The 24,185-nt window shown below is 35.1% G+C and overlaps 2 protein-coding genes across 11 annotated transcripts in view; both read left to right on the forward strand.

Annotated features, from left to right (window-relative positions):
* The window catches only part of LOC127872901 (uncharacterized), a 146,225-nt gene that overhangs the window by 85,823 nt on the left and 36,217 nt on the right, over window positions 1-24,185 (forward strand). The window lies entirely within an intron of this gene.
* LOC127872912 (speedy protein 1-B-like) overlaps window positions 15,135-24,185 on the forward strand; it is a 59,344-nt gene continuing 50,293 nt past the window's right edge. For all 3 annotated transcript variants that reach the window (XR_008045826.1, XM_052416435.1, XM_052416436.1), the window contains exons 1-2: window positions 15,135-15,627; window positions 16,991-17,049. Coding sequence is in view for 2 of the 3 variants with exons in the window: in XM_052416435.1 (XP_052272395.1) it covers window positions 15,243-15,627; window positions 16,991-17,049 (444 nt within the window). In the remaining variant the exon portion in view is untranslated. The remainder of the gene's footprint in view (window positions 15,628-16,990; window positions 17,050-24,185) is intronic.

The following is a 24,185-nucleotide window of genomic DNA, read 5'->3' on the forward strand; positions in this document are numbered from 1 at the left end:
TAGTAAATAGATCAGTGCATGATAAAAAGGCACACTCATAGGTTTCTCATTATGGGTTGGCTATGCATTTTCATTTTTTTGTACTTTAATGTAGATGCATCTAGAAACCATTGTGCCTTTTCCTAATGCAAACACTTGATGCCTCATTAGCAGATGATATTTTGAGAATTTTAAGAAAAAAAATAAATCTGTTCAAAACAAGCCAAGATTTCTTGTATCTCAATGATTTCAACTTCAATTGCATAACTATACATCATTGAAGAAGTTGTTTCAATTCATGATGTCTTTAAGCCCTATTACATTAATTTAGACTCTTCCAAAATAAAAGCATATCCCCCCATACATACACTATTGCATAATCAAACTATAGCATTCTCCTCATAAACCCTTAACCCACAACAGTTAATTCTTTCTGCAAATGTTTGTGACTGTGGAAATCGTTGAAATAAAAGAAGAAAATGCTGAGATTAGCATTTTCTCCTTTCATCACAATGCTTCCTACCCTATTAAATCTGTTTATTCTTATTCCATAATAACTTAATTTGTCGTCTGCAACCTCTTTCAATTTGAAAAGGGTTAACTACCAGAAATCAATTAATGCTGTAGTTTTGTTGATGAGAAATTATTTTTCCTTTAAAATGGGAGGTGATTATTGCTTAGGAAATTGCTCTGGTAGGGTTGAATCATCGTGGGAAATTGAGAAATTGTTCAGTCCAAAATATGTTGATTGGTAAAAGGATTTATCCTTATGCAAACATGGGTTGCCTGTTTAGTCGATGATATCTTGTCAATTTTGAGAAAAAGGAGGAATCTCTTCAAAACAAGCAAAAATTCCTTTTATCTCAATGTTTAAGTTTTTAGCGTACCTGAGCAGATCATATTCTCCTAAACCATTGAGCCAATTTCAACCAAATTTCATGTGGAGCATTCCTACGTCACGAAAAAAAAATATTGTTAAAAAAAAATTTGGTCACATAACTAAGCTGGCCGCCATGCCCATATATGGCCAATTCCTTAAAAAATCTTCTGGTCAGAAAGGGCTCGTCGGATTTTCAATTTTTTTTACAAGGATGATCCTTATAGGCTCCCCTAAAAATTTGTTTCTTGTCAATTACCATTGGGCCTAAGGCTATTAAATTTGTTCAGGTGAGCGATTCAGGGCCAATGTGGCCCTTGTTTTATTAAACTATTAGTTTGCTGCATAACGTGTTCAATATTTAAATTTTGTTGTTTGTTACATATGTCATCTGCTGCAGTTTGTAGATGTTATTTTCTGCCAATTCTTTGCATGCAAAAACAGGAATGCACGTATCTTCTTGTCAACTGTAGAAAAAAAAAACATTTTCTTATACTTACTAAAGCAAAGCGTTGAATACACTGAACTTGTTTCTATGGCAGTCTTTTTCATGTCACATAGCACATTTAAGCAGGTGGAAAATGGTGTATTGTTATGTGTTGCAGCTGAATGCATAATCTCAGAGTATATTACTAAATCACAGATATCTGGTAATGTCCATACCAGACTCTATCATGTTTTGAATAGATAAACATGTTTAATTAATTTTTCTTTATGAGATTCCATAGTGTTTGCGCAAAAAAAGAAAACTAATCTTAGAATAAAATTTGTTTAAATTAAGGCAGAATTATGCCAAGAACTCATACTTGAAACCGAAATAGCTTAAACAAATTTTAAGAATTTAAGAACATGGCCCATTTTCAAACTTGGAATAGAGATTGTCTAGATAAAACTTGTGACCAAGTTTGGTGAAGGTCGGATGAGAACTACTTGAATTAGAGAGCGGACACGAAAAGTGTGACAGACGGACAGACAGAATGACTTACCGACCGACTGACTGACAGTGGGTAAACTATATGCCGCCTGTTGGAGGCATAAAAAACTTATAAATCTTGTTCTCAGAAACTGCAATGTTCAGGGGTTTAATATTTGGTGTGCGACACATTTATTGTCTGATCTTCATGAAACTTGGTCAGAAGATTTGTCCCAATGATATTTTGGACAAGTTGAAAACTGGGTCACTTGAGAACAAAAAGTAGGTCACTAGGCCAAATTAAAGAAAAAGCTTCATAACTGGCAGATGACCCCTATTGATTTTCAGGTCACTAGGTCAAAGGTCAAGGTCACAGTGACTCGAAACAGTAAAATGGTTTCCAGATGATAACTCAAGAATGCTTACGCCTAGAATCATGAAACTTCATAGGTACATTGATCATGACTGGCAGATGATCCCTATTGATTTTCAGGTCACTAGGTCAAAGGTCAAGGTCACAGTACACAGTTTCCATCTTATTCTTTCCAAACTTGCACAGTGTTTATACCAGTAGAGCGATTCAGGCCCTCGTGGGCCTCTTGTTTTATATGTTATAGTAAATAGTAAAAACATCCATTTTCTCTAATAATGTCTCAGACAACATTCTGTGTCGAAGTTAAAAAAAAATCTTGATAAAAACAGTTAACTTATTATTTTAACATCACTTAATCTAATATCTCAGGTGATTGACCGAGGGCCTTTAAGACTTCTAGGTAAAATTTGTATTTATCCGGCACCTTTTTTTTTAGCTCACCTGAGCACAATGTGCTTATGATTTGAGTTTGGGATCAACTTTTGTCGGTCCTGGGTCGTCTGTCGTCAACATTTTTGGCTTGTTAACACTATAGAGGCCACATTTATTGTCTGATCTTCATGAAACTTGGTCCAAAGATTTGTCCCAATTATATTTTGGTCTAGTTAGAAACTGGGTCATGTGAGGTAACAAACTAAGTCACTAGGTAAAATTAAAGAAAAAGCTTGTTAATACTCTAGAAGTCACATTTTCATGAAACTGGGCCATAACATTTGTCTAAATGTCTCAGCTGAGTTCGACAATGGTTTTGGAAGGTTGAAAAACATGGCCGCCAGGGGGTGAAGTTTTCCATATATGGCTTTAGTAAAACCTTGTTAACTCTAGAAGTCACATTTATGGTCCAATCTGCATGTAAATTAATCAGAACATTTTGTTCTTATGATAGTTTGGCTGAGTTCGAAAATGGTTCCGGTCCTTTAAAAAAAAACAGCCGCTTTCCTTATATTACTTTAGTAAAACCTTGTGAACTCTCTAGAAGTCACATTTATAGTCCAATCTTCATGAAACTTGGTCAGAATTTGTCTTTCTTATGATAACTCAGCTGAGTCCAAAAATAGTTATTGTTCGTTGAAAAACATGGCCACCAGGGGGCGGGGCAGTTTTCCTTATATGGCTTTATAATAACCATGTTAACACTCTAGGTGTAATGAGGATGTTAGTGCACAATGATGTTGATGATGATGATGATGATGATGATGATGATGATGTTGATGGTAATGGTAATGATGATACTGGTTATGAAATTAGAAACATTTACAACAATCCAAATATCTTATAACAATTATTGGATTACTCCAATTAATTAGTGCCATAACTTCAGATTGTTTTCTTTATTTTGCAGAAATTCAACTGGTACAACTAGTAAAAACAACAAAACTGTTTCTTATGAAACTTATTTGCCCTTTAATTCACGTTTTCTACTCTCTATACAACTGATTTATACCTGTGCTTGCATTGTTGCAGAACAATAGTGTTGATTGATGCCTTCTTGAATAGCCATGTGCTGATTGTGTAACAGGCTTACAGTTCCCTAAAAAATGGCCCCAATTAACTGTGCTCTCACATCAAAGACCTTGTGCAGTCAGTCAGTAGTTTGTGTGTGATTAGCAAAGATTTGTGATTTTAACAGGTTTTGTTGTTGTTTCAATTGGAAATATCATTGCAAAGGTGAGTCTGAAAATTGTTTCAGTTGTTTAAAAACACTATGTCAATAATGTGAACAATTTGGTAGTAAAAAAAATAATTTATCACATCTTTTAAGAAGGTTAAAAAGAAGTTTTATTTGCAAAAACAATGTATTTATGCCACAGATTTTTGTGCAATTAAATTACAATTAGTTTGACAGTTGTTTTGATATGTTAATTCTCCAATGTCTTGTGTGTGCTTACTTCTATTTTTGCAAACAGTTATAACTATTAGAAAGATCAAGTGATATTTTTTACCTTAAAAGAAGATCAATGTTCAATTTCTAGTACATATTCTCATACTAATTAACTTCTTTGATATATGATAACAATTCAACATATTGTATTTCATTATGCAAAAACTATTTCATCAACACTCAAATCTATTGAAAACATACAGTTGTTTTCTGTATCTAAAGCTGTTCTTGCAAACACAGGTTGTAACTAGTCATCCCCTATAACATGTTAATGAGATGCTCATCTCATGATCTCAAAGCTGGACAATAATTTGTGGAAAATGTACTTCCATTTTCTTTTGATGATGCTCATTATTAAATTACTGTCCGCATATTAATTTAATTCAAAATATAGCATTGTGGCAATGGGTATCAGATGTCTATTAAAAAAAACACACAAAAAAAAACTACTTATAACGCATATAGGCATATATCTGCCGAAACAACAAAACCCTTTATTTCACAAAACAACCTTAACAACCCTTGCTTAACATTAATACTACTCAGTTGAGCGACCCAGGGCCACCATGGTCCTCTTGTTCTGAGTTCCGCTTGGCAGGCTCCTATATTTTCAGCCCAAATTTGTAACTATGATACAGGGGCTGAGTTTTACACAAAAACATTTCCGGAAACCCGATCTGATGTGAAAAGTTCGACCTGCTTGGAAAAGTTTCCGATCAATTTTGTTGAATTTCGGTAGGGTTAGTAAATCCAGTTCTATAATTTTTTACAGCCATTTTTGAATTAAAATATATTTTGGTATATGCAAAGGAGGTATTATCATGTATGTTAGAAAAATCCTGGTTATCATTCAGGATTTATTGAAATATGGCTATTTGAAGTCGACGATGCAGGGATTTGTCCCCTACTTAGCACTTTGTTTACAAATTTCTTTAAATGTATGCAAGTAAAAAAGTTTTTGCACCGAAAATGATATCAACCAATATCCCCCGAGTAACATATCCGCCAGGGTTTCTTAACAAAATTCGTATTGGTGGAGAAATTCGACTTTATATTCAACGTGTTGATGAAAAAAAAAAAGATATGACCCAGTGCAGTGCCAAAGATGTCAAGATATGACAGGAATGCAGTTCATTTATAAACTTAAAAGCTCACTAATACCAGAGACGTAGATATTAACGTCTCTGCTATTACAGTTGATTAATGCCCATTCATTCAATTGGCTAATTAGAGCATAATCCCCGGAGCATTGTTAACATCACTGCGTCTTTGTAGTATATGATGTAACACTTATCAGTGTAGGGACATGCGGAGTATTATCTGCATGTTCATTTTTATGACGTACCCTTTGGGTCAAAAGTACATATACGCCAACAGCTAAAAATATATATTGACAATTTTGTCACTGCGGTAATAAATTTATCACTGCGGTGATATATTGGTAACTACGGTGATACTTCGTCTGACCCAAAGATAAGAGCTAAATCAAACTGACCAATGAAATAACGTCTTGCAAATCGGCGAATATTTACTGCGAAGTTACCAAGATGTCTGCCTCCATGGATTACTGCAGAACATTGGCGTTCAGACCATGAGTTTTGTAATTTTAATCTTCGAACACAAGGACCCTTAGTCATCCGTATTGATTTTATTTTAAACTATTGTTAAATATTAACAGAGACGTAGATATCTACGTCTCTGATATTAATTATTTTCTTGAAAAAATCTCGGTTTGTTACGGGGAAATGATTGGTTGAAAACTGACCCAAACAAATAAATGTAACAGCAGGCATAAAATTATACAGTCATAATTTGTCACCGCTGTGACAAAATTGTCACAGCGGTAACAATTTTGTCACCGCGGTGATATCTATTTTTAGCTGTTGGCGTATTTGTACTTTTGATCCAAATGGTATGGCATACATTTTGGCCCAGTTACAATTACGGTAAATTTCATCCCCAATACTTCCAGGGTCAGTGCTGGGTCAGTAAATCGTCAGGGGAAGACGGAATGTTATATTAATAAACGCCTTATGTTGATAAAATAGTATTGCTTTCCTGATATCAAATAACACGAATTTTAGGGAAAGAAATGCATGAAAACTTATCGGTAAATTTCTAACGACGAAAGCTGGCATGGTTTGGACCAAGGCACGACTCTCTGTGCAAGACTGTTCTCCGGGGCACGGTAGAGGGAGGTCGACATCGAGGTCTTCAGACGAAAAGCTGGATGGACAATGTAAACTCTCAGCAGCACACAACAGACCTGATTGGAGGATTTCTGTATCGTTATCCCTTATTTCCGCCCACCGGCCAAACCGGTCAAGGGATTGATGATGATGATGAAATGCTGTTTGTCTTGCTTTGTGATACAAAATAACCGAAATAGTATAGTGTCCATAATAGAAGGGAAATCGAATATTATCTAGCCGCCCACACATGTCGGACATCGGCGGTCAGCCTGTCTGATAATCTTTCCTCAAACCGGAATAGGTTACCGACATTTGCCAGTTTGCTATAAATAACACAGTGTGACTTCAATTTTCTATTAGAAAGTATCGTGGTTTGATGTTCCATTTACAACACGCAATTAGACTATCACAGACCCGTGTCATGCAAAAATAGGACCTATGCAATATGATGCGCATCCGCACAGTCTTGTCAGGATATGCATACTGAGGAAAATACTCTGGAGATACCACGAAAAATGCGCAGGCTGGGTTTGAGCTACTCTGGCCGCATATGCCATAAGACCAATGACATGGATGTAACAGTGTTATTTGAATGTGTGGAAAGCAAACTGCGTCTTAATAAAATATTTCGATAACGAAGAAATAAATTCATAATAAGCAACGTGAGGACATTATTGATGTGATAAAACCAATAAAGATTTTTTATCTACAAACATTATTACAATGTGAATGGTCTAACGTACGTGCACTTCATGACAAGCATTTCATGCCGTGGATATGTGACTTTTTAATCAAAAGGAGGACACAGCAATACTTGAATCTTTGTTTTTACTTGAATAACGTAGAAAAGTAAATTTTCTACCTTTATTTAAATGTAAGGATGTTTTTACTTTAATAACGTAGAAAAGTAAATTTTCTACCTTTATTTAAATGTAAGGCTATATCTGTTTTAAAGATATTTCTTGTTCAGAATGCTTTGATGTACGATCATGCATATGTGTTTAGTTGTTATATGGGATGAAAAGAAGACATCTCTTGAGTTTGAAATCACATGAGCTTGTATCAAGAAATTGGCTTAAACAATGGCTTGTAGCATGGCAGTCGTTGCACCATAATGTCTTAAGAACGCTTTGACCAACAATGAAGCAAATTGTTGCAGGGGCGACTTTAAACCTCGCCCCTAATGTTTTGCATTGACCTTTCCAATGCAATCAACTGAGTTGTTGGACATAGGCTTGCCAATTGACTTACTAACCAGTAACCACAAATCGAAAATACAGTGCGAGCGGTTAACTGTAACTGTAAAATTGCGGTAAAATGCCGGACGTAGTAGGATGTTGGCAGACGAAATAATTAGATAATTAACATCAAATTTTCTAATTCTTAGAATGTTTCACTTAGAAACTTTTTTTCGACGATTTTCTTCTGAGATTTTTTCCAGCACCATTTTTAGTGCATTTTTCTACGACCATTTTTAGTGAAAAAAAAACTTTTTAATAAAATAAAACAAATATCGGTCGTAAAACAATTATATTATTGGCAAAAGTGTTTAAAGGGGCCTTTTCACATTTTTGGTTAATTTACAAAATTAAAAAAACATTGTTTCAGATTAACAAATTTTCGTTGTAGTTGTGGTCTTTATGAGGAAACAGTAATACTGAACATTTACCATGCTCTAAAATATCCATTACAGGCATCTTTTGACGATTTAAAAACTTGCAACGCGAAACGATTTAATAATTTGGAGAGTTTTGTTGCTGTCGTTAAAATGATTGCTTATATAAAGTATAAAATACAAAATTCATATTATGCGCACGGATGGCCGAGTGGTCTAAGCGATAGACTTTTACTCCAGGGGTCAGTGGTTCGAGCCAAGTTGAGTGTTCCTTTTTATTATTTCTTTAATTTAATTCTTGTGTTTTGTTTTTGCTAGAGCTCCAATATTTACATTTATCAATATAAAGCATTTAATGAAATACAAAAAATACGTTTACTGAGGGGGTAATCACGATTGCGACGTCTATGCCGAGGCAGGTTTTTCGCCGTTTCGTACCCTTTATTACTTGTATTCTTTTTTAAATGCCACTCACTTTCAAGCCATATCAGCAAGAAATAACTAGTGATTATTTCGTATAAATATTCGCTCTATATCTCGACTTTGCTCGCTGCGAAATTTCTTAGCGGGATGACCTACCGGTAATTACAGCAAATTTACCCTAAGAAAATTTGCGGGGAGTAATTTCGAGATACAAAGTGTATTTTGATACGAAATAAACGCTAATTACCGTTTTACTGATATGGGTGGAAATTAAGCGTCATTAAAAAAAGCAATGACGGATATAAAACGACGAAAAATAACTGCCTCGGCATGGATGTTGCCATCTTGACTATCAGGTGATTACTCCCTCTGTTATAGATATTATGTTTCGCCGTGACAGGTGATAATCAGCGTGGCGTAGCGGTAACGCATCCGCTTATCGATCAGGACATTACGAGTACGATTACCTGCGTCGTACTTTTTAGCTCACCTGAGCACAACGTGCTCATGGTGAGCTTTTGTGATCGCCTTTTGTCCGTCGTCCGTTGTGCGTTGTGCGGCGTCAACATTTGACTTGTTAACTCTCTAGAGGCCACATTTATTGTCCAATATTCATGAAATTTGGTTAGAAGATTGGTCTCTTCTTCTTGGATAAGTTCGAAAATGGTTACGTTTGCTTGAAAAACATGGCAGCCAAGGGGCGGGGCATTTTTTCTTATATGGCTATTGTAAAATCTTGTTAACTCGCTAGAGGCCACATTTATTGTCTGATCTTCGTGAAACTTGGTCAGATGATTCATCCCAATTATATCTTGGACGAGTTCGAAAATGATGTCGGTTGGTTGAAAAACATGGCCGCCAGAGGGCGGGGCATTTTTCCTTATATGGCTATATGGCTATAGTAAAACCTTGTTAACACTCTAGAGGCCACATTTATTTTCCGATCTTCATGAAACTAGCTCAGAAGATTTGTTCCAATGATATCTTGGATGAGTTCAAAAATGGTAACCTTTGTTTGAAAAACATGGCTGCCAAGGGGCCGGCAGTTTTCTCTATATGTATATAGTTAAAACATGTGAACAGTCTAGTTGTGATAAGCCATAATGTTAAAGAATGATAACCTGTACATACTTTCTAATAGTTAACTAATAGTTAACTCCCTTGTATAAACATGGGACTTCTTTCATAAAATGTAGTGTACATAGAGACAGTAGTTTGCATGCAATTTAATAAACCTATGTCATAAATAACTGTACATGTACTAATGCACTGTAGAGCCTTATCTTTGATCTTTACTGATAAGCCAAGTTAACCTACTGTGTTTTAGTGTATTTAGCAGACTACTGTGCTATGAAATTGCTTCCATGGCAACCTTGATATTTGGCATTTTCTAAATTCGAAAGACTCTTTTAATTGAAATAACTTTTGTGAATTCTTCTTATTTTTTACATTTGAGTCACTGGAGTTTTCCACTCTCCATAAATTGTGTTCTTTAGATTCAGTTAGATTTATTTTATAAACTCAATTTTTGAAGCAACTTCTAGACTAACAGTAACTAATATTTATATCAGTTTTTTTGACAGATTGTGAACTTCTTGGATATGACGGTTGAGTTCGAAAATGGTTTGGACTGGTATAAAAACTTGGCCGCCAGGGGGGGGGGGTGTCATTTTCCTTATATTGATATAGTAAAATTCATTAATGATAGTTAATAACTTATAAATTAATTAATGATAGATCAAGTATATTTTCATTGTATGATAATTCTTAAGAAATGAAATAAATGCTTTAAACTCTCTGTAAGTGCAGATAGTTTACATCAGTGGTCAGTGCTGCATCTCTTTAATCAGTGCTTATCTTTACCTGGATGCTAAGAATAGCAGTGCTCTCATTTGTTTGGATGTTTACCTATGTTACTATGCCAGCTACACTTCAGAATCAGGGGACTGGCACATTGTTGGCCTTTCCCATAAGAACTAATCAACCAAAACATCTGGGAATACAAGTGAAAGACTAATGCTAGACCCCCTGGCTCTAAGTTGAAAGAGTTACTCCACTAATTGAAAGATTGAGGTTAGTGAATTACTAACCTGCCAGACCTGTTTAGTATAGCAACTGTTAGTTTTATCATGGAGGTGAGTTTAATGTTCTAAGTTGAAATTTCACCAAGTAAAAGTGACTTAGTCTTATTTTTCTCTAAATGAAAATTTTGAATTAATTATTTACTGTGTTTCACTAACTGGGAATGTTAAGTTAGTGGAGTTAGTTTAGTTCTTTTAACTAAGTGCAGTTATTAGTTAAGTGATAACTAAGGCAAAGTGACTAAGTATTTTTTTTCTCTAAGTGAAAATATTGAGTTAGTGATTTAATAAAGAACAGGACTTAGGGAATTTATGCAACAACAAGTTAGTGTTTTTAATAAGTGATGAGTGAACATAGTGAATTTATTGAATGACAAATCTCAGCTAATCTTTTAATTAAAGTGACTTAGTGTGTTGTGATTAACGCAAGTTATAAGTGATTAATCAAAGCCGAAGAAATGGATTTAAACTGTTTGTTTTCTGAAAGTGTCTTACATTAGACTTAAGTGAATAATACAATGAGAGTCAGTTCTTAATTATTTGTTCAGTGAAGTGAATAGAGTGAATTCAATTAAAGTGATCACGGGTGTTTGTTTATCCTAGTGCTTTATACAGGCATTTGCCTCATACTGAACACAAACTGTTGACCAAGTTTAGACATGAAAGTGTATAATTGTTTTTGAAACATTGTTTTAACTATGATTAACTTTTGAACGTTTATGAACTGTATTTCTTTATAAATTGTTTGTATTGTTTGCATTATTGCTTAAGTATAAATGATGAATGTTTGGAAAGAAATAAAAATAGTTTAGTCTCATTGTTGTTGAAGAACATGTCATTTCTTTTTATCTCAGGTGAGCGACTTTGGGCCTTTCAGGCCCTCTTGTTTTCATATATTTTCTCTTACTACAAAAATAGTTTAGGCCCTAAACCCTTCTTAAAGTTCATAAAATGTATTGTTTTCTTCCGCCCATTCATATAAGTTTTTTTTATATTAAACTCAGCTGGAATTCCATCTATGCCGCTGCTTTTATTTTTTATAAACTAACGAATTTGAAATTCGACTTCTGAGAGTGTAAATAGCTCATTTAACGAATTCGCATCATCGTGGATGGTATCTGTATTATGATATCAATATTGTAAAGGAGTCTTTAATTGAATCCAAAATGTATTTCGCCAACACAAACCCGGTAAACATGTTACGTGTATTAACACCTATACTTGTATAAATAGCACGTTGAAAACTTGAGATTCGGACTGCGCCACTCGTGAAAATATATTTGCTATGATCACTCGTGAAATAGCAAACGATCTTACACTGACATGGACAAATATATCCTATATATATGTTAAATTGGCGGACTGACGGCTTTAATGTCTTTAAGTTTGAAAAACGTTTGACATCACCGGGTGCACTGTACATGTACATAAAACACTTCACAATTAAATTTAATTTCCTATTATATTCTCGTACTTAGTAATCATTTGACTATATCATTTAAAAAATATATAATGCATTATGTGTATTCATTTTTCAGTTTCCAACACGTTCACAAAAGTTGTTGGGAAAAATCTTATTTCTTTTATAAATATAGGTAGCAAAATAAGGTAGGATACAGGAATTTAATTGAAACCCACGTTTTCGATCTCAAATCAAAGTTTATCAAATCACCCACCGAACAGTACTAATTTTCTATTATATTTTGGATCGACTTTCCGAAAAATTCCTATAGCCATCGTTTATAATTGTATTTTTAATGAGATACGTTTGATGATCAGCGTTTTGCTTTTATTTTAAGAAACATGTTGAACTCTGTAATACTAGTACAATAGACTCCGCCAATACCGGACTCTCCGAATACCGGAAATCTCCCGATTCCGAACAGTCGGGCCAGTCCCGTATTTTCCCCTTCTATTTCTTTGTTGAAAAATGTTGAATGAACCGAACTCTGTCAAAACCCGAAACCGAACGGATACCTCCTTGAATTTCGTCATTCTCAACGTAAAATACTGTTTGAGTACACCGGACGGTCCAAATTCTCAAGACGCCTGAGGCGTGTAAATTACAATACCTAGTCAGCACGGCGCGTGCGGTGTCACACATTCCGCTCGCGCATTTATCGATAATCGGATTAAACATACCATAAAGGTGTCAAGTCGTTACCGCGGCGCTATTGAAGTCCGATTTAATAATGTAAAACAAACTGTGCGTGTCTATTATAGACGTGCGGTAACACCAAAAAGTGATTGACGCGATCGTGTTATTAAGCTTATGATAAACAATTTAATTACAAAATTAATGCATGCCGTTGCGACGATCACTTTCTTGTAATCTTCTTCAGAAATGTGCACTGAAGCAGAGAGTGATCTCGGACTTTTTCAAGAAATCGTGAACTACGCGCATGTGTAGGTTTTGACAAGACTTGCTATGATTATGAATGTCTTAAAAAAATATGACGCTGTTTTTTTGCGTGTGTGTGCGTGTATGTTTTGTGAAATGTGTTATGTCTTGAATAATAAATTGCGTGTCCACAACAATCGTATTTGTGTCGTAATTCGTCAAAATTATCTATGACGTTTGGCGCTTCCTATTTGTAACAAATAAAACTTAATTAATTCAGAGCTATTTAAAGCGAACTCGAACAAGACTCACTCGCCTATATGACAAATGTCACGTACGCATGTACATGTACGTACATGTATAAAGCAACACGCTCACTTTGGGATTACTCAAAACAAGTCGGTATGGAATGTTTATTGCTTTTAATCGAATAAAAGACATTTTTTGAAGAATACTTTAAACATGAACATTACATGAGTACAGTTATCACATGGTACATGTACATGTATATGGTTTGTTCATATTTCGGCAATATGTCTACTCTTAGTAAACCGGAACTCTCTGAAAACCGGACGATCAGGTCGGTCCCCAGACCGGCCGGTTTACAGAGAGTCTACTGTATACTGCTACACACAGGCCTGGTTTAACCACTAGGCGAAGTAGTGTGACAAATGTATGGGGCGGCAGTACGGCACTATGAGCTATGTTAAAATGTAAATATAAACAAGAAATATCTTTTTAAAAGACATACGGCGTTGATTATGGTTGGATTTGGTGAAAGGTAAAGAGTTCAATAAATGAGATCAAAGATAGTGAATGTCATTTTCTGTGCAGTTCTTAACTACGTCATCCGCAGTACGGGGTGTTACGCGAAGTTTTCGCGGCTTATTTTACATTATTACATATTGCTGGTCATAAACCTATGGATACAAACCAGAAAACAAAAAGAAAATGGAAGTGAAATTAAAACATATGAGTAAACCGGCCACACGCGAAGTATCCGTACATATTTTAAATATTTATACGCGCGTTCTTCGAACAAACCTGTTTTAGTGGTTTGTCGGGCATTGCTATTTTATTCGATTATTAACAGTATCGAGAATTATCGCGCTCATGCTTAATACATTAGTCAATATGGTGGAATAATTCTTGTTAAATAAATCAAAAATAATATTTATCATGGTATTGTTGAAAACGCATTAATAATCTATTATTGACATACCATAATTATATCGCTGAATACCTTCATTTAACATATTTCTGGTCTAAAGAAAATTCCAGTTCACCTAGTTCACGCGATAGCGTCTATATTATATAACGTTTATTTTACTGGCTGCGAACTGACCCTGATGCATTGCGGGTTGGAATGCAATGCATTAAAGTGCTTCCACTGCTGGAACGGCGACTTGTTTTAAACTTTATACTTTTACATGTTCAATGTCGAAAACAAGTTAAAATGGTTTGGCCAAAACGAATATCAGGGTAGGGAAAACGATACTTTGATGAACTTAAATATACTAGTACACAGACAGGAATATGGAAGTAATTACAAAATATCAGAACGTAGCCTCTAAGTACAAACGCTTTGGCGCTGGCAATCTGAAAATAAAAGGTGCACGCACAAACTGTATTGATGTCAAGAGTTGAGTGTAAAACTGTTCTATCTTCCAAGCCTTTTCATTAGAGTTTAAATTGTTTCATGCTGAACACGCAGTAAAACAGTGTAACAAAGACGCGTTCATGTTTCCAATATTCTGGTGGTATGCTCAAATCAGCCAATGGAATAAATGAAGTGTATTCATTCGTGTCTAGCCGCGGGAAATTTTATTTGAATAGTATTGGACACTTACAAAGGTCAGGTAAGGTCAAAAGTGACGTTAAACAGCTACGCCGAAAAACTTTGGTCAATAGACAATAGCGCTGCCCCTGAAGTATAATTGTGATACGATTAACGGGTAATTAATACTCACGCTAACTTGCGGCAATCTTGGGAAAAGGTGTCCTTCAAATACACGTGGGGTGAAATTTCTTCAATGTTTTTTATTTTACAGAACACTTTTCTTGCGTCCTATTGAATATTATAAGAAGTGCATGATTATTTAGTACCAATGAGATTGAACTTATTTCATTGATATTGATAATTGACATTAGACTACAGTATATTCTTTCGAAACATTTTATTTTACTTTATCGACTTCATTGTAGCCATATTGTGAAGCAAACTCAATTTTAAGAAATTTATCTATAACGTTAGTTGCTAAGACTGGTCGTCAAATGGTTCAACCTGATATGAAATAGACACAGTCTTGATTACCAGACCATCTTTTCAATAGAGGCCGAGAAATAAAGAGGCAAATTACAAGTCGAATTGCTCATGCGCAGCCTCATATAAATGACTGGTTTTAATTCGGCATTCACGTTGCTTTAGACCAATAGCACAATTATTTGGCCAGTCTACTAAAAATATTGCAGACGATTCCATTTAGATCTACCATTTATCAGCTGTCTTGGGGTCAGAAAAGAAACTTGGTGGACGGTTGACCCAATCCTTGTAATACCTTCATAAATGTCATCGAGTAAAAACCAGAATGGAGAGAATACATATAAGAACGTCAATTTCAGACCGGCTTTTCAGAGGCATCCAAAGAAAAATGCTTTAAAACGACATTTAGATCAAAGTTATGAGACTGACAACGTTAAAACAGAAAATGTGATTGTGCAACCAGCGCAGCCTGAAAATCATTCAGCAAAGCGATTGAAGAGTGATTGGGACTTGCTGTTTTTCAATCACGAAAGAAATGCGTTAAATATTTTTCGCGTTCCTATGCAGGAGACACCACCAGTGCCCAAAACCTTTGAAACTGGACATACCAATGGGTTTTCCAAGATTAAAAAGAGGAAAAGTTTTCTTGTCACAGGAAAAGAAATGAAAAGTTTTTTTCATCTTCTCGGTATGTATTGATGGTCCAGTTTTCAATAGATAAAAAATAGTTTCTACTAACGCAACTAACTCTAATTTGTTTGCAAACCGTAAACTTATTTTGGTATTGAAATTTTAAGGTTGAGTTTTATGACATAGATTTACTTGATGTAAAATTGAGTTATGCAAAATGAAATGATGTAGCAAGACAGCTTATGCTGGGTACATTTTTTATCGACTTACAACTACTGCAGGATTAACAGGGGCGTAGCTGCCATTAGGCACAGCAGGCCTGAGCCTACATTTTTTTTTTAAACATGAAAAACCTGATGGGGTGAGGTGTTAGAAATCTGCATTTCATACATGTATGCAGCATCCCTATAGGCTGGACATGTGCACATAGTCAAGTGTTTTTTTAGTCCATGATTTTATCAGGGAGTTATTGCCTTAAACAATAAGATATTTTCTTATGAAGTTTTACGTTAACATATGAGATCTTAATGAAATAAATGTCCAATTTTATGACACTTATATGCCATGTACTAATAGGGTGGACATGGGCATATTGTTAGGACATTCAGCATCAGTGCTGTAATATCTAGAATATGTCACTGTTGTTTGGGACCCATTCCACGAAAAAGATATTGACTGCCTTGAGGGTCTCCAGCAATCTGCCACACGGTTCATCACCAAAGACTATCGCTCCAGACAGCCTGGTTGTGTCACAGAAATGTTACACAAGTTGGAACTCCCACCAATCCAAGGCAGATGACGTGCCCACAGGTTGACACTCTTTTACTAGGTGGTGAAAGTGCACGTACAGGCCATTTCAATTGAACGCTACCTTAAGCCACTGAGGTCTAAACATACCATAAGGACTAAGCAATATGAGGACTATATTCATCAAAACATAGTGTGTAACCTAGTGAACAATCATTCCAAGTGCTTTGAAACAATTCCAGCAAAAACTGTCATCTTAAAAAAATCATTTTTGTTGAAACTGTGATTGATTGGAACAAACTAAGTGATGACATTGTGAACTCTTCAACAATAGATATCTTCATAGACACTTATCCAGCACTACCCACTGTTGAATAAAAGCCAAAAGTAGTTTCTTCAACCTATTTATCCAGATCCAGTGATTTTACAATTTATAATTATTTGTTTCAATGTTAGGTCACGGACACTTAAATGTCTTATTGGAAAACTTAAATGTAGCATGATCTTCACGTGCACATATTGTCACATCATTTCCCTCAAATGTCTGCTGTTATGTCAGATTCATTGGCTCCATTTCTTGTTCCCATGCTTTTCATTAAACCATACTTTTACAAAGTGCATCATATGAGAGCATTCATCAGTTTCATTGATTGTGTTAATTTTATCTATTGCAGAAGATGATGTTATTAAAGACTTTCTTCACAGAGACAAATGCCTGAAGATAACAGACAAGGTAATAGTTACATACATCAATAGTTAAAGAAATGATAGTCAATATTCTAGTTTGGTAAATTAATTAATCCAGGGACCGAATTTTAACTTGCATACTCGCAAAATGCAAGCGAGGTTTTGGGATTGCGAGTTGAAAAATATAAAGCTTGCAATTTTCTGCGAGTAGAAATTTTAGATTTCTCAAATCTCTTTTTCCATAAATCCTGTAAGTTACATATGGTCTCAATTATAAGACGCGCAAAGAATTTAGAGATAAGTGGCATATGGAGAGATAATTACAGTCTATAATCACAACTCCCATTTTCAAGATCAAAATCTTGCTTAAATTAACGATTAAAGTGTTAAAGAATTGCATAAACACATTAGGCTGCCATTTTTATGCCCCCGTATCGAATGATAGCGGGTATATTGTTTTGGCCTGTCTGTCATTGTATGTGTGAGTCTGTGTGTCTGTCACTAAACTTTAACCTTGGTCATAACTTTTGCAATATTGAAGATAGCAACTTGGCATGCATGTGTATCTCATGGAGCTGCACATTTTGAGTGGTGAAAGGTCAAGGTCATCCTTCAAGGCCAAAGGTCAAATATATGGCTTCAAAGCGGCGCAATAGGGGGGCATTGTGTTTCTGACAAACACATCTCTTGTACCAAAATGTCGATAGAACATTCGGGTATTTTTCTATTTAAAGTTATGATGCAATTATGTTCCTATTTAAAGTTATGATGGAATTGACAACCAATCGAGACAGGTGTATTACAATTGCACATGGGTAAATCACGTTCCGTGATGTGCACGTATGGGGCACTTCGTAATCAAATGTTTAAAATTAACGGCCAATCTACAAGCATGTTTAATTTTAGAAGGGTTTTCCGAAAATGTATTTATAATTTCTGAAAAAAAATGGAAAAATTTATTGAATGAAAATAAACAAGTTTTATTCAACTAGCATATGTATGGGATTTAAATCAATTTAATTTTCATTATAGTATTATTTCCATAGGTTTAAACGAGTTCACTTTTCGTTTTAGTTTAATAATAATAAACAACAAAAAATCTGAAATGTGTAATCTCTTGACCTATGAGCAATTTGTTTCCAAATACACAGAGAATTTTCACGGCTGATGCAGTTAAAAATATCCTGTGTACACAAAAAACAACAGCAGGGCTCCATTTTAGGTCCCCTTTTATTTTTAATTTATGTGAATGATATGGCCGCTGTGGTAAGAAATAAAATTTTACTTTATGCTGATGATACTGGCATCCTGGTAGCTGGTAAACACATTTCAGAAATTGAATCCATTCTTTCTAGCGATCTTGAACTTATAAGTGAGTGGTTAGTGGACAATAAACTTTCCCTACATCTTGGTAAAACAGAATGTATATTGTTTGGCTCAAAGCCCAAACTAAGGTCAAATCCTCAGTTAAACGTCTCTTGCAATGATGTGTCCATTACTCCATCAAGTTCTGTTAAGTACCTAGGTGCTATATTAGACCAGTTCCTGTCTGGTAAAACCATTGCTAGGTCAATTATTACAAAGGCAAACTCAAGGTTAAAGTTCCTATACAGAAATAGTAAGTTCTTAACATTGCACACCAGAAAACTCCTTGTCATGTCACTTATACAGTGCCACTTTGACTATGCCTGCTCTTTTTGGTACCCTGGTCTTATTCAGTCACTTAAAAATAGGCTTCAAACTACACAAAACAAGATGATTAGGTTTGTTCTGAATATGGATAACAGATCACATGTTGGTCAAGAACAGTTTTCACATTTAGGTTGGCTGCCTGTTTCAAAACGAGTAGAACAGATCATACTTTGTCATGTACATAAGGTTAATCAAAGCGCTGAAGGCACTGAAGATGTTCGCTATTGCATAATTTAACACGCAATTTATTTTTGAAAATAAATCGCAAGTTTGAAATTAACACACGCCATTCAACTTTATAAAGTGTGTGTCATAGCGCACGGGTCGAGTTTTGTGTGCACTTTTTATCATCCTTATTATTTCATAGAAATAACTAAGACAAAATAAAAACAACATGCTTTTTGGAAGTTCTGAAAGCATAGAAAGTATGATGAAAATGGTAATGATAACTTAATATAAAGAAAATTTGCAGTCACCATCATATTAAAGGAATATTTTTTTCTAATATCAAATGACTATCTCACCAAGAATATAAACTCATAATGAAAGTTCCGTGTACAAAACTTTTGATTTTTGACACCATATACAAATTCAAAATATACAATAATCTTCGTATCTTGTATATGGAGGAATAAAAGTATATAAACATTGCTGTTTATGCTTTACTTGTTACCCGAGCAGTTCACGCGGTGTCAACAACGCTAACATAAACATAGGTATAGAGCACTAATGCGCTTTTAGGCGTAGCTGTTTCAGTTTTCATCTTAGGGACTTTAACAAAACGCCAACAGACACGCATGAATATTTTCGAATATTTAATAAGCTGATTCGAGATACAACCTCTGAATTTTTGCTACATCACTGCGTATGTGCTCAATTCAAAGGATGTAGCACTGTTCAGTGTAAGGAATTCTGGACTACTATCTGTATGCTCAAACGACACAAATTGTGGCCCTGTTACAATTACCCGTTACAATCCATCTCGCAGAATTTCACTTTCGCCTCCAAGATGAGAAAACAATCATTAGCGAAATATTATAGTGTCACGATAAGAGAAAATCGTTTAATTATCATACCACAATGTTTGCCATACTTGGTCAGCACGTCTGGAAATCATTCCTTAATGTGTGGATAGGCTGCCATTATTAACAAGTTTGCTATTTTCAATTCAATTTTGTATCAAAAAGCATTGTTCTTAAATGTCACGGCATGGGTGAAAGTTTTCCGTATTATTACGGATTTCCGTAAATTCGATCTTCAGTCAGGTCGTTTTTCCAAATCGTCCAGATCCGAGGAGATATTTTTGGGGGGGGTGGGGGGGGGGGTAACCCCTACCTTTGATTTTAATCGGACCCGAAGTTTAACGGCTACAAGTCGAAATAAAATGTCTCCTGCAAAAGGAATCTGGTACGGATACGAGCCAAATGATCCTTCGCCGTGCAGAAGACAGCATGACGTCACCTCATTAGAATAGTCGGCAAAATCTGCCGATAATTTACGATTCCTTTGTCTCCGATGTCTACGAAATGGTTTACAACACGGAATAACTCGAAGTAAATCGGAATCTGACTCGGTTTCCAACACCGTTTTGATTGGTTTACGTTAATCGGTCAACCAATTAAAATCAACGTTACGAAAATAAATCTCTCAAAAGCATATGGCGGACAAGTTGAAGTAACTTTTTTCCGAAACCCAAACAACCGATAAAATTATGTATTTACCTCCGGGGTATAACACCAAAGAACTTGATTGAAAGTGGTGTTAAGAACAAGTGGCGATGGGAATGGCTCAACGAAAGAGGCTCTCTTGGTGAGAAATGGGGAGATTGGCTGAAAAAACCAAACACTCCGGGTAGCGCCTATTGTGAAATTTGTTTCAAAACGATAAACTACAAATCTAATGGGAAGAAGGCGTTCAAGTCTCACGCTGAGGATGTAACGCATTTGAAAAATTACCGGACGTGGAAATCAAATCAGGTGAATATTTTTAATATCTCTTATTTGTGTTTTTTTCCCACCCGTATCGAATGATCGGTGGCGAAGGTCTGGATAACGGCGGCACGAATTACCCAAATCTACCAAAATCTTCCCAAATCTACCCCAAAACTACCCAAATCTACATAAAAATAATTATTTTACATCATGTTTGTGTGATGGGCACTATTGTTTTGTTAAATGCTTCATTCTTCTCGTGACAATATGTAATTTCCCAAGAAAAATACTAAAATCAAATATAGGTTACACACCACTTACAAATTGATTTCTGTTCTGCCCCTGTCAGTCTGAAGAATTGTTCAATATAAGAGCTTTTGTTTATTATGCTGGTTACCTTAGGCATACTATCATTATTACTCTGATTAGGGATAATCATCTTCAAATACTCATTAATTTGTTCATTTCAGGTCCTACCTGGGTCCTCAAAAGCCAAGCCTGAAACGGAGTCTTCAGTTCAGCTGTTGAAACTTGAACGTGCCAAAAAAATTGCAAAGTTAGTAAGGTTGAAGAACAGACATTCAGGGATTAAGAGGAAACCGGACACAAGTAGCGATGGAACAGGAAGGAAGTGGAAAAGAATAAAGAAGATATAGTTCTGAACTTCTGGTGTATCATGAAATAATGTTTTAACAAGTGAAAATAATGTGATTTTTAATGCATGGTTTAAGAGAATTAAGAAGCTATTTTATTACAAAAATTAATTTTTATCTGATCAAAAGACACTACACAAAATGCTTCATTTTAATTTCAAAGTTTAATCTTTTGATAGAAGACAAATTAAGTGCTTCAGTAATTTCTTTAAAAAATATCTAGATAAGATATTCAAACTAATTACATAAAAATACAAGAAAGAAAATGTATTACTGTAATATGTTCATCAATGTTAATCTACATGAAATTTTAAAGATATTTTCTACCCAAACTGTTTTTTTCTGTTTTGAATAACTTAAAAATACAGGTGTCTTTAAGCTCAGGAGAAGTGATTTCTTCGTTTTAAATAAGCTAAAATGCAGGAGCTTCCGGGGGCCTCCGGCCCCCTGGACCCCTGGCCAGGGCCTTGCCCTGGACCCCACCGGGGGCCCTATCGGCCCCCAGGCCCCCAGATTTTTTTTTCAGTATTTTGGGTTTTTTCAACTTTCACCCATGAATGTGGCATTTTCAATTCGCAATGAGATTTGTAATGACCCTCGTCATGCGAAAATGGGTCTTATTCCATATGCGCCCATCATATAAATAGCCCACTCAGCTATCCCTCCTTCTAATAAGGAGAAACATAACATATTGAGTGATTTTAAAGCGAACAGCATCGCCTATGGCCTAACTGCGCAAAAGCACATGTTGGGTTTAACAAACGCTTGCCGAAACGCATAAGACCCATTTTCGCATGACGGCGCTATTGACGTGTGATTTAAATGTGTCGAAAGAAAACTGCGTTTAAATCAAATATAAGCATACGATATATTTCGATAGTGAAGAAAGATACTCATAACAAGGCATATGAGGACACATATGAAGTGCTCTCCCGTAGTATATTTTTTATTTACTCACACTAATGTGTGGTTTGACAATGCTAACACACATTTTATGCGTTGAAAGTGAAAAACACAACACAATAGTTTAACTTTTGTAATTATATTTAATTATTTAGAAAAGTTAATTGCTAACTTTATTTCAAAGTCAGCGTATACGCCGACTACATTTTTAAAAGACATTTATTGTTATAAATATTTTTAATATAATATATTAAGTGGTTTTCAGTTTTAGCGATTAAAAAGCATTTTCGAGGTTGCCTATAGTACGCCTGTAGTAATTGATGAACTCATATCCAACTGTCTATGTATTGAGAACTGTGAATATAAACAAGCTTAACCTTCTACTAACCTTCTACTATTGCATTCGTATTATTATTATAAATTGTTTGTTATATTCGGGTTTAGCAATTATGAAACTTTTTTTTTGTCTATCGTATCGCTGAAGTTATTGTTGAACTTATGTTCAACGTTTTATAAATTGAGAATATAAATAAGCGTCAACTTTTTCCCGAATCTCTCAATTTACGACCTGTACTACGTCATTGAGTTGTATGCGAGAGCGTAACCTATTGCGTTGTTATAACCCGTAAACTTTCCTTTGTTTATCGACAGGCGCATCTATTAATATCATGAATGCCAAAACACCCGCGAAAAAAGAACCACGTGACCAAATAGGACGCAAAACGCAAATACCATGCGACTACGACTTTTATTATGTAAGAACGCTCCGCAATTCCTTTGAAGCAGGAGCCTTGTGATTGCTATTACGTAAATAATTGACCTCTAACTGAAGTAAGCAAAGGAAACGCAGCACCTAATTGACCCATTCCTTATATGTGCGAAGGCAGATTGAATTTTACTAATGTATGGTTTGCCTATTATAACACACATTATAATGCGGTAAAAATGCGACTAACAAGTAAAAAACACTATAATTAAACTTTTGTTTTGAATTAAGTTATTTAGAAAACAAAATTCCAAACCTTATTTCAAAACAGCAAGACTACATTTTTTAGAGAATATTATTGATATATTTAAATGTTTTTTAACAGTTTCAGCGATAATGAAACATTTTTTTATGTTGTCTATCGTATCCCTGTAATAATTGTTGAACTCGTGGTCAACGTATTATTAATTGAGACCTGTGAATATAAACAAGCGTAACCTTATACTATTGCGTTATTCTCACACGGACTCCCCTTTGTTTATCGCCAGCCTCAGATTTATGAATGAGCTGAGCGAAAATACTACGTCACGCACACGCAGCAGAAAGTGGACTATTTTAATCATTCATAAACAATCTCCTCCGTGACACGTACAATACGATCATTGTTTATTGATTCTTTTCTATAAAACACCGTTCAAATATATTGAATGTAACACGATATTAATATAATGTTTCCATTTGTGAATACACATAATTGGAGAACTCAAACCTCTTGCATAAATTATACAACTCTTTCTTGCGCGGATACGCAAGCGGGTATTGGGTTAATCATACCTAGGCCGTATCGACCTGAATTTCACACTAAGCACTTTAGACGGTCGCTAAAGCGACCATCTAAAAATGGCCTTGCACCAGAGTATATGGGTGGCAATTTTAAGCCAGTGTCTGGCGTACATAATCGTTGTTATAGGTCTAATATGGTAGCTCAGCCAGAATCTGATCATTTTGCTGAAAATTTTACATTTGAAGACTCTGGTCGTTTTTCCAAACCAAGGGTAGGAAGTTTTGGTTCTAAAACATTTACATATGATGGTATCTGTTTATGGAACAATCTTCCTCAAAACATCAGGGCTGTAACTAAACCTAACAATTTCAAGGGTGCCATCAAGAAACAGTTTTTAGAGTCTTTATAGCTTTTTATAGTATAATTTTTAGTATGAATTTTATGTTCTGTTAAAATACTGTGATACATTTTTAAGTCTTATGATCATTAAAATGCAAGGATCTCATAATTATT

The sequence above is a fragment of the Dreissena polymorpha genome, chromosome 3 (assembly GCF_020536995.1).
Source record: "Dreissena polymorpha isolate Duluth1 chromosome 3, UMN_Dpol_1.0, whole genome shotgun sequence".
Taxonomy (NCBI): Eukaryota; Metazoa; Mollusca; class Bivalvia; order Myida; family Dreissenidae; genus Dreissena; species Dreissena polymorpha.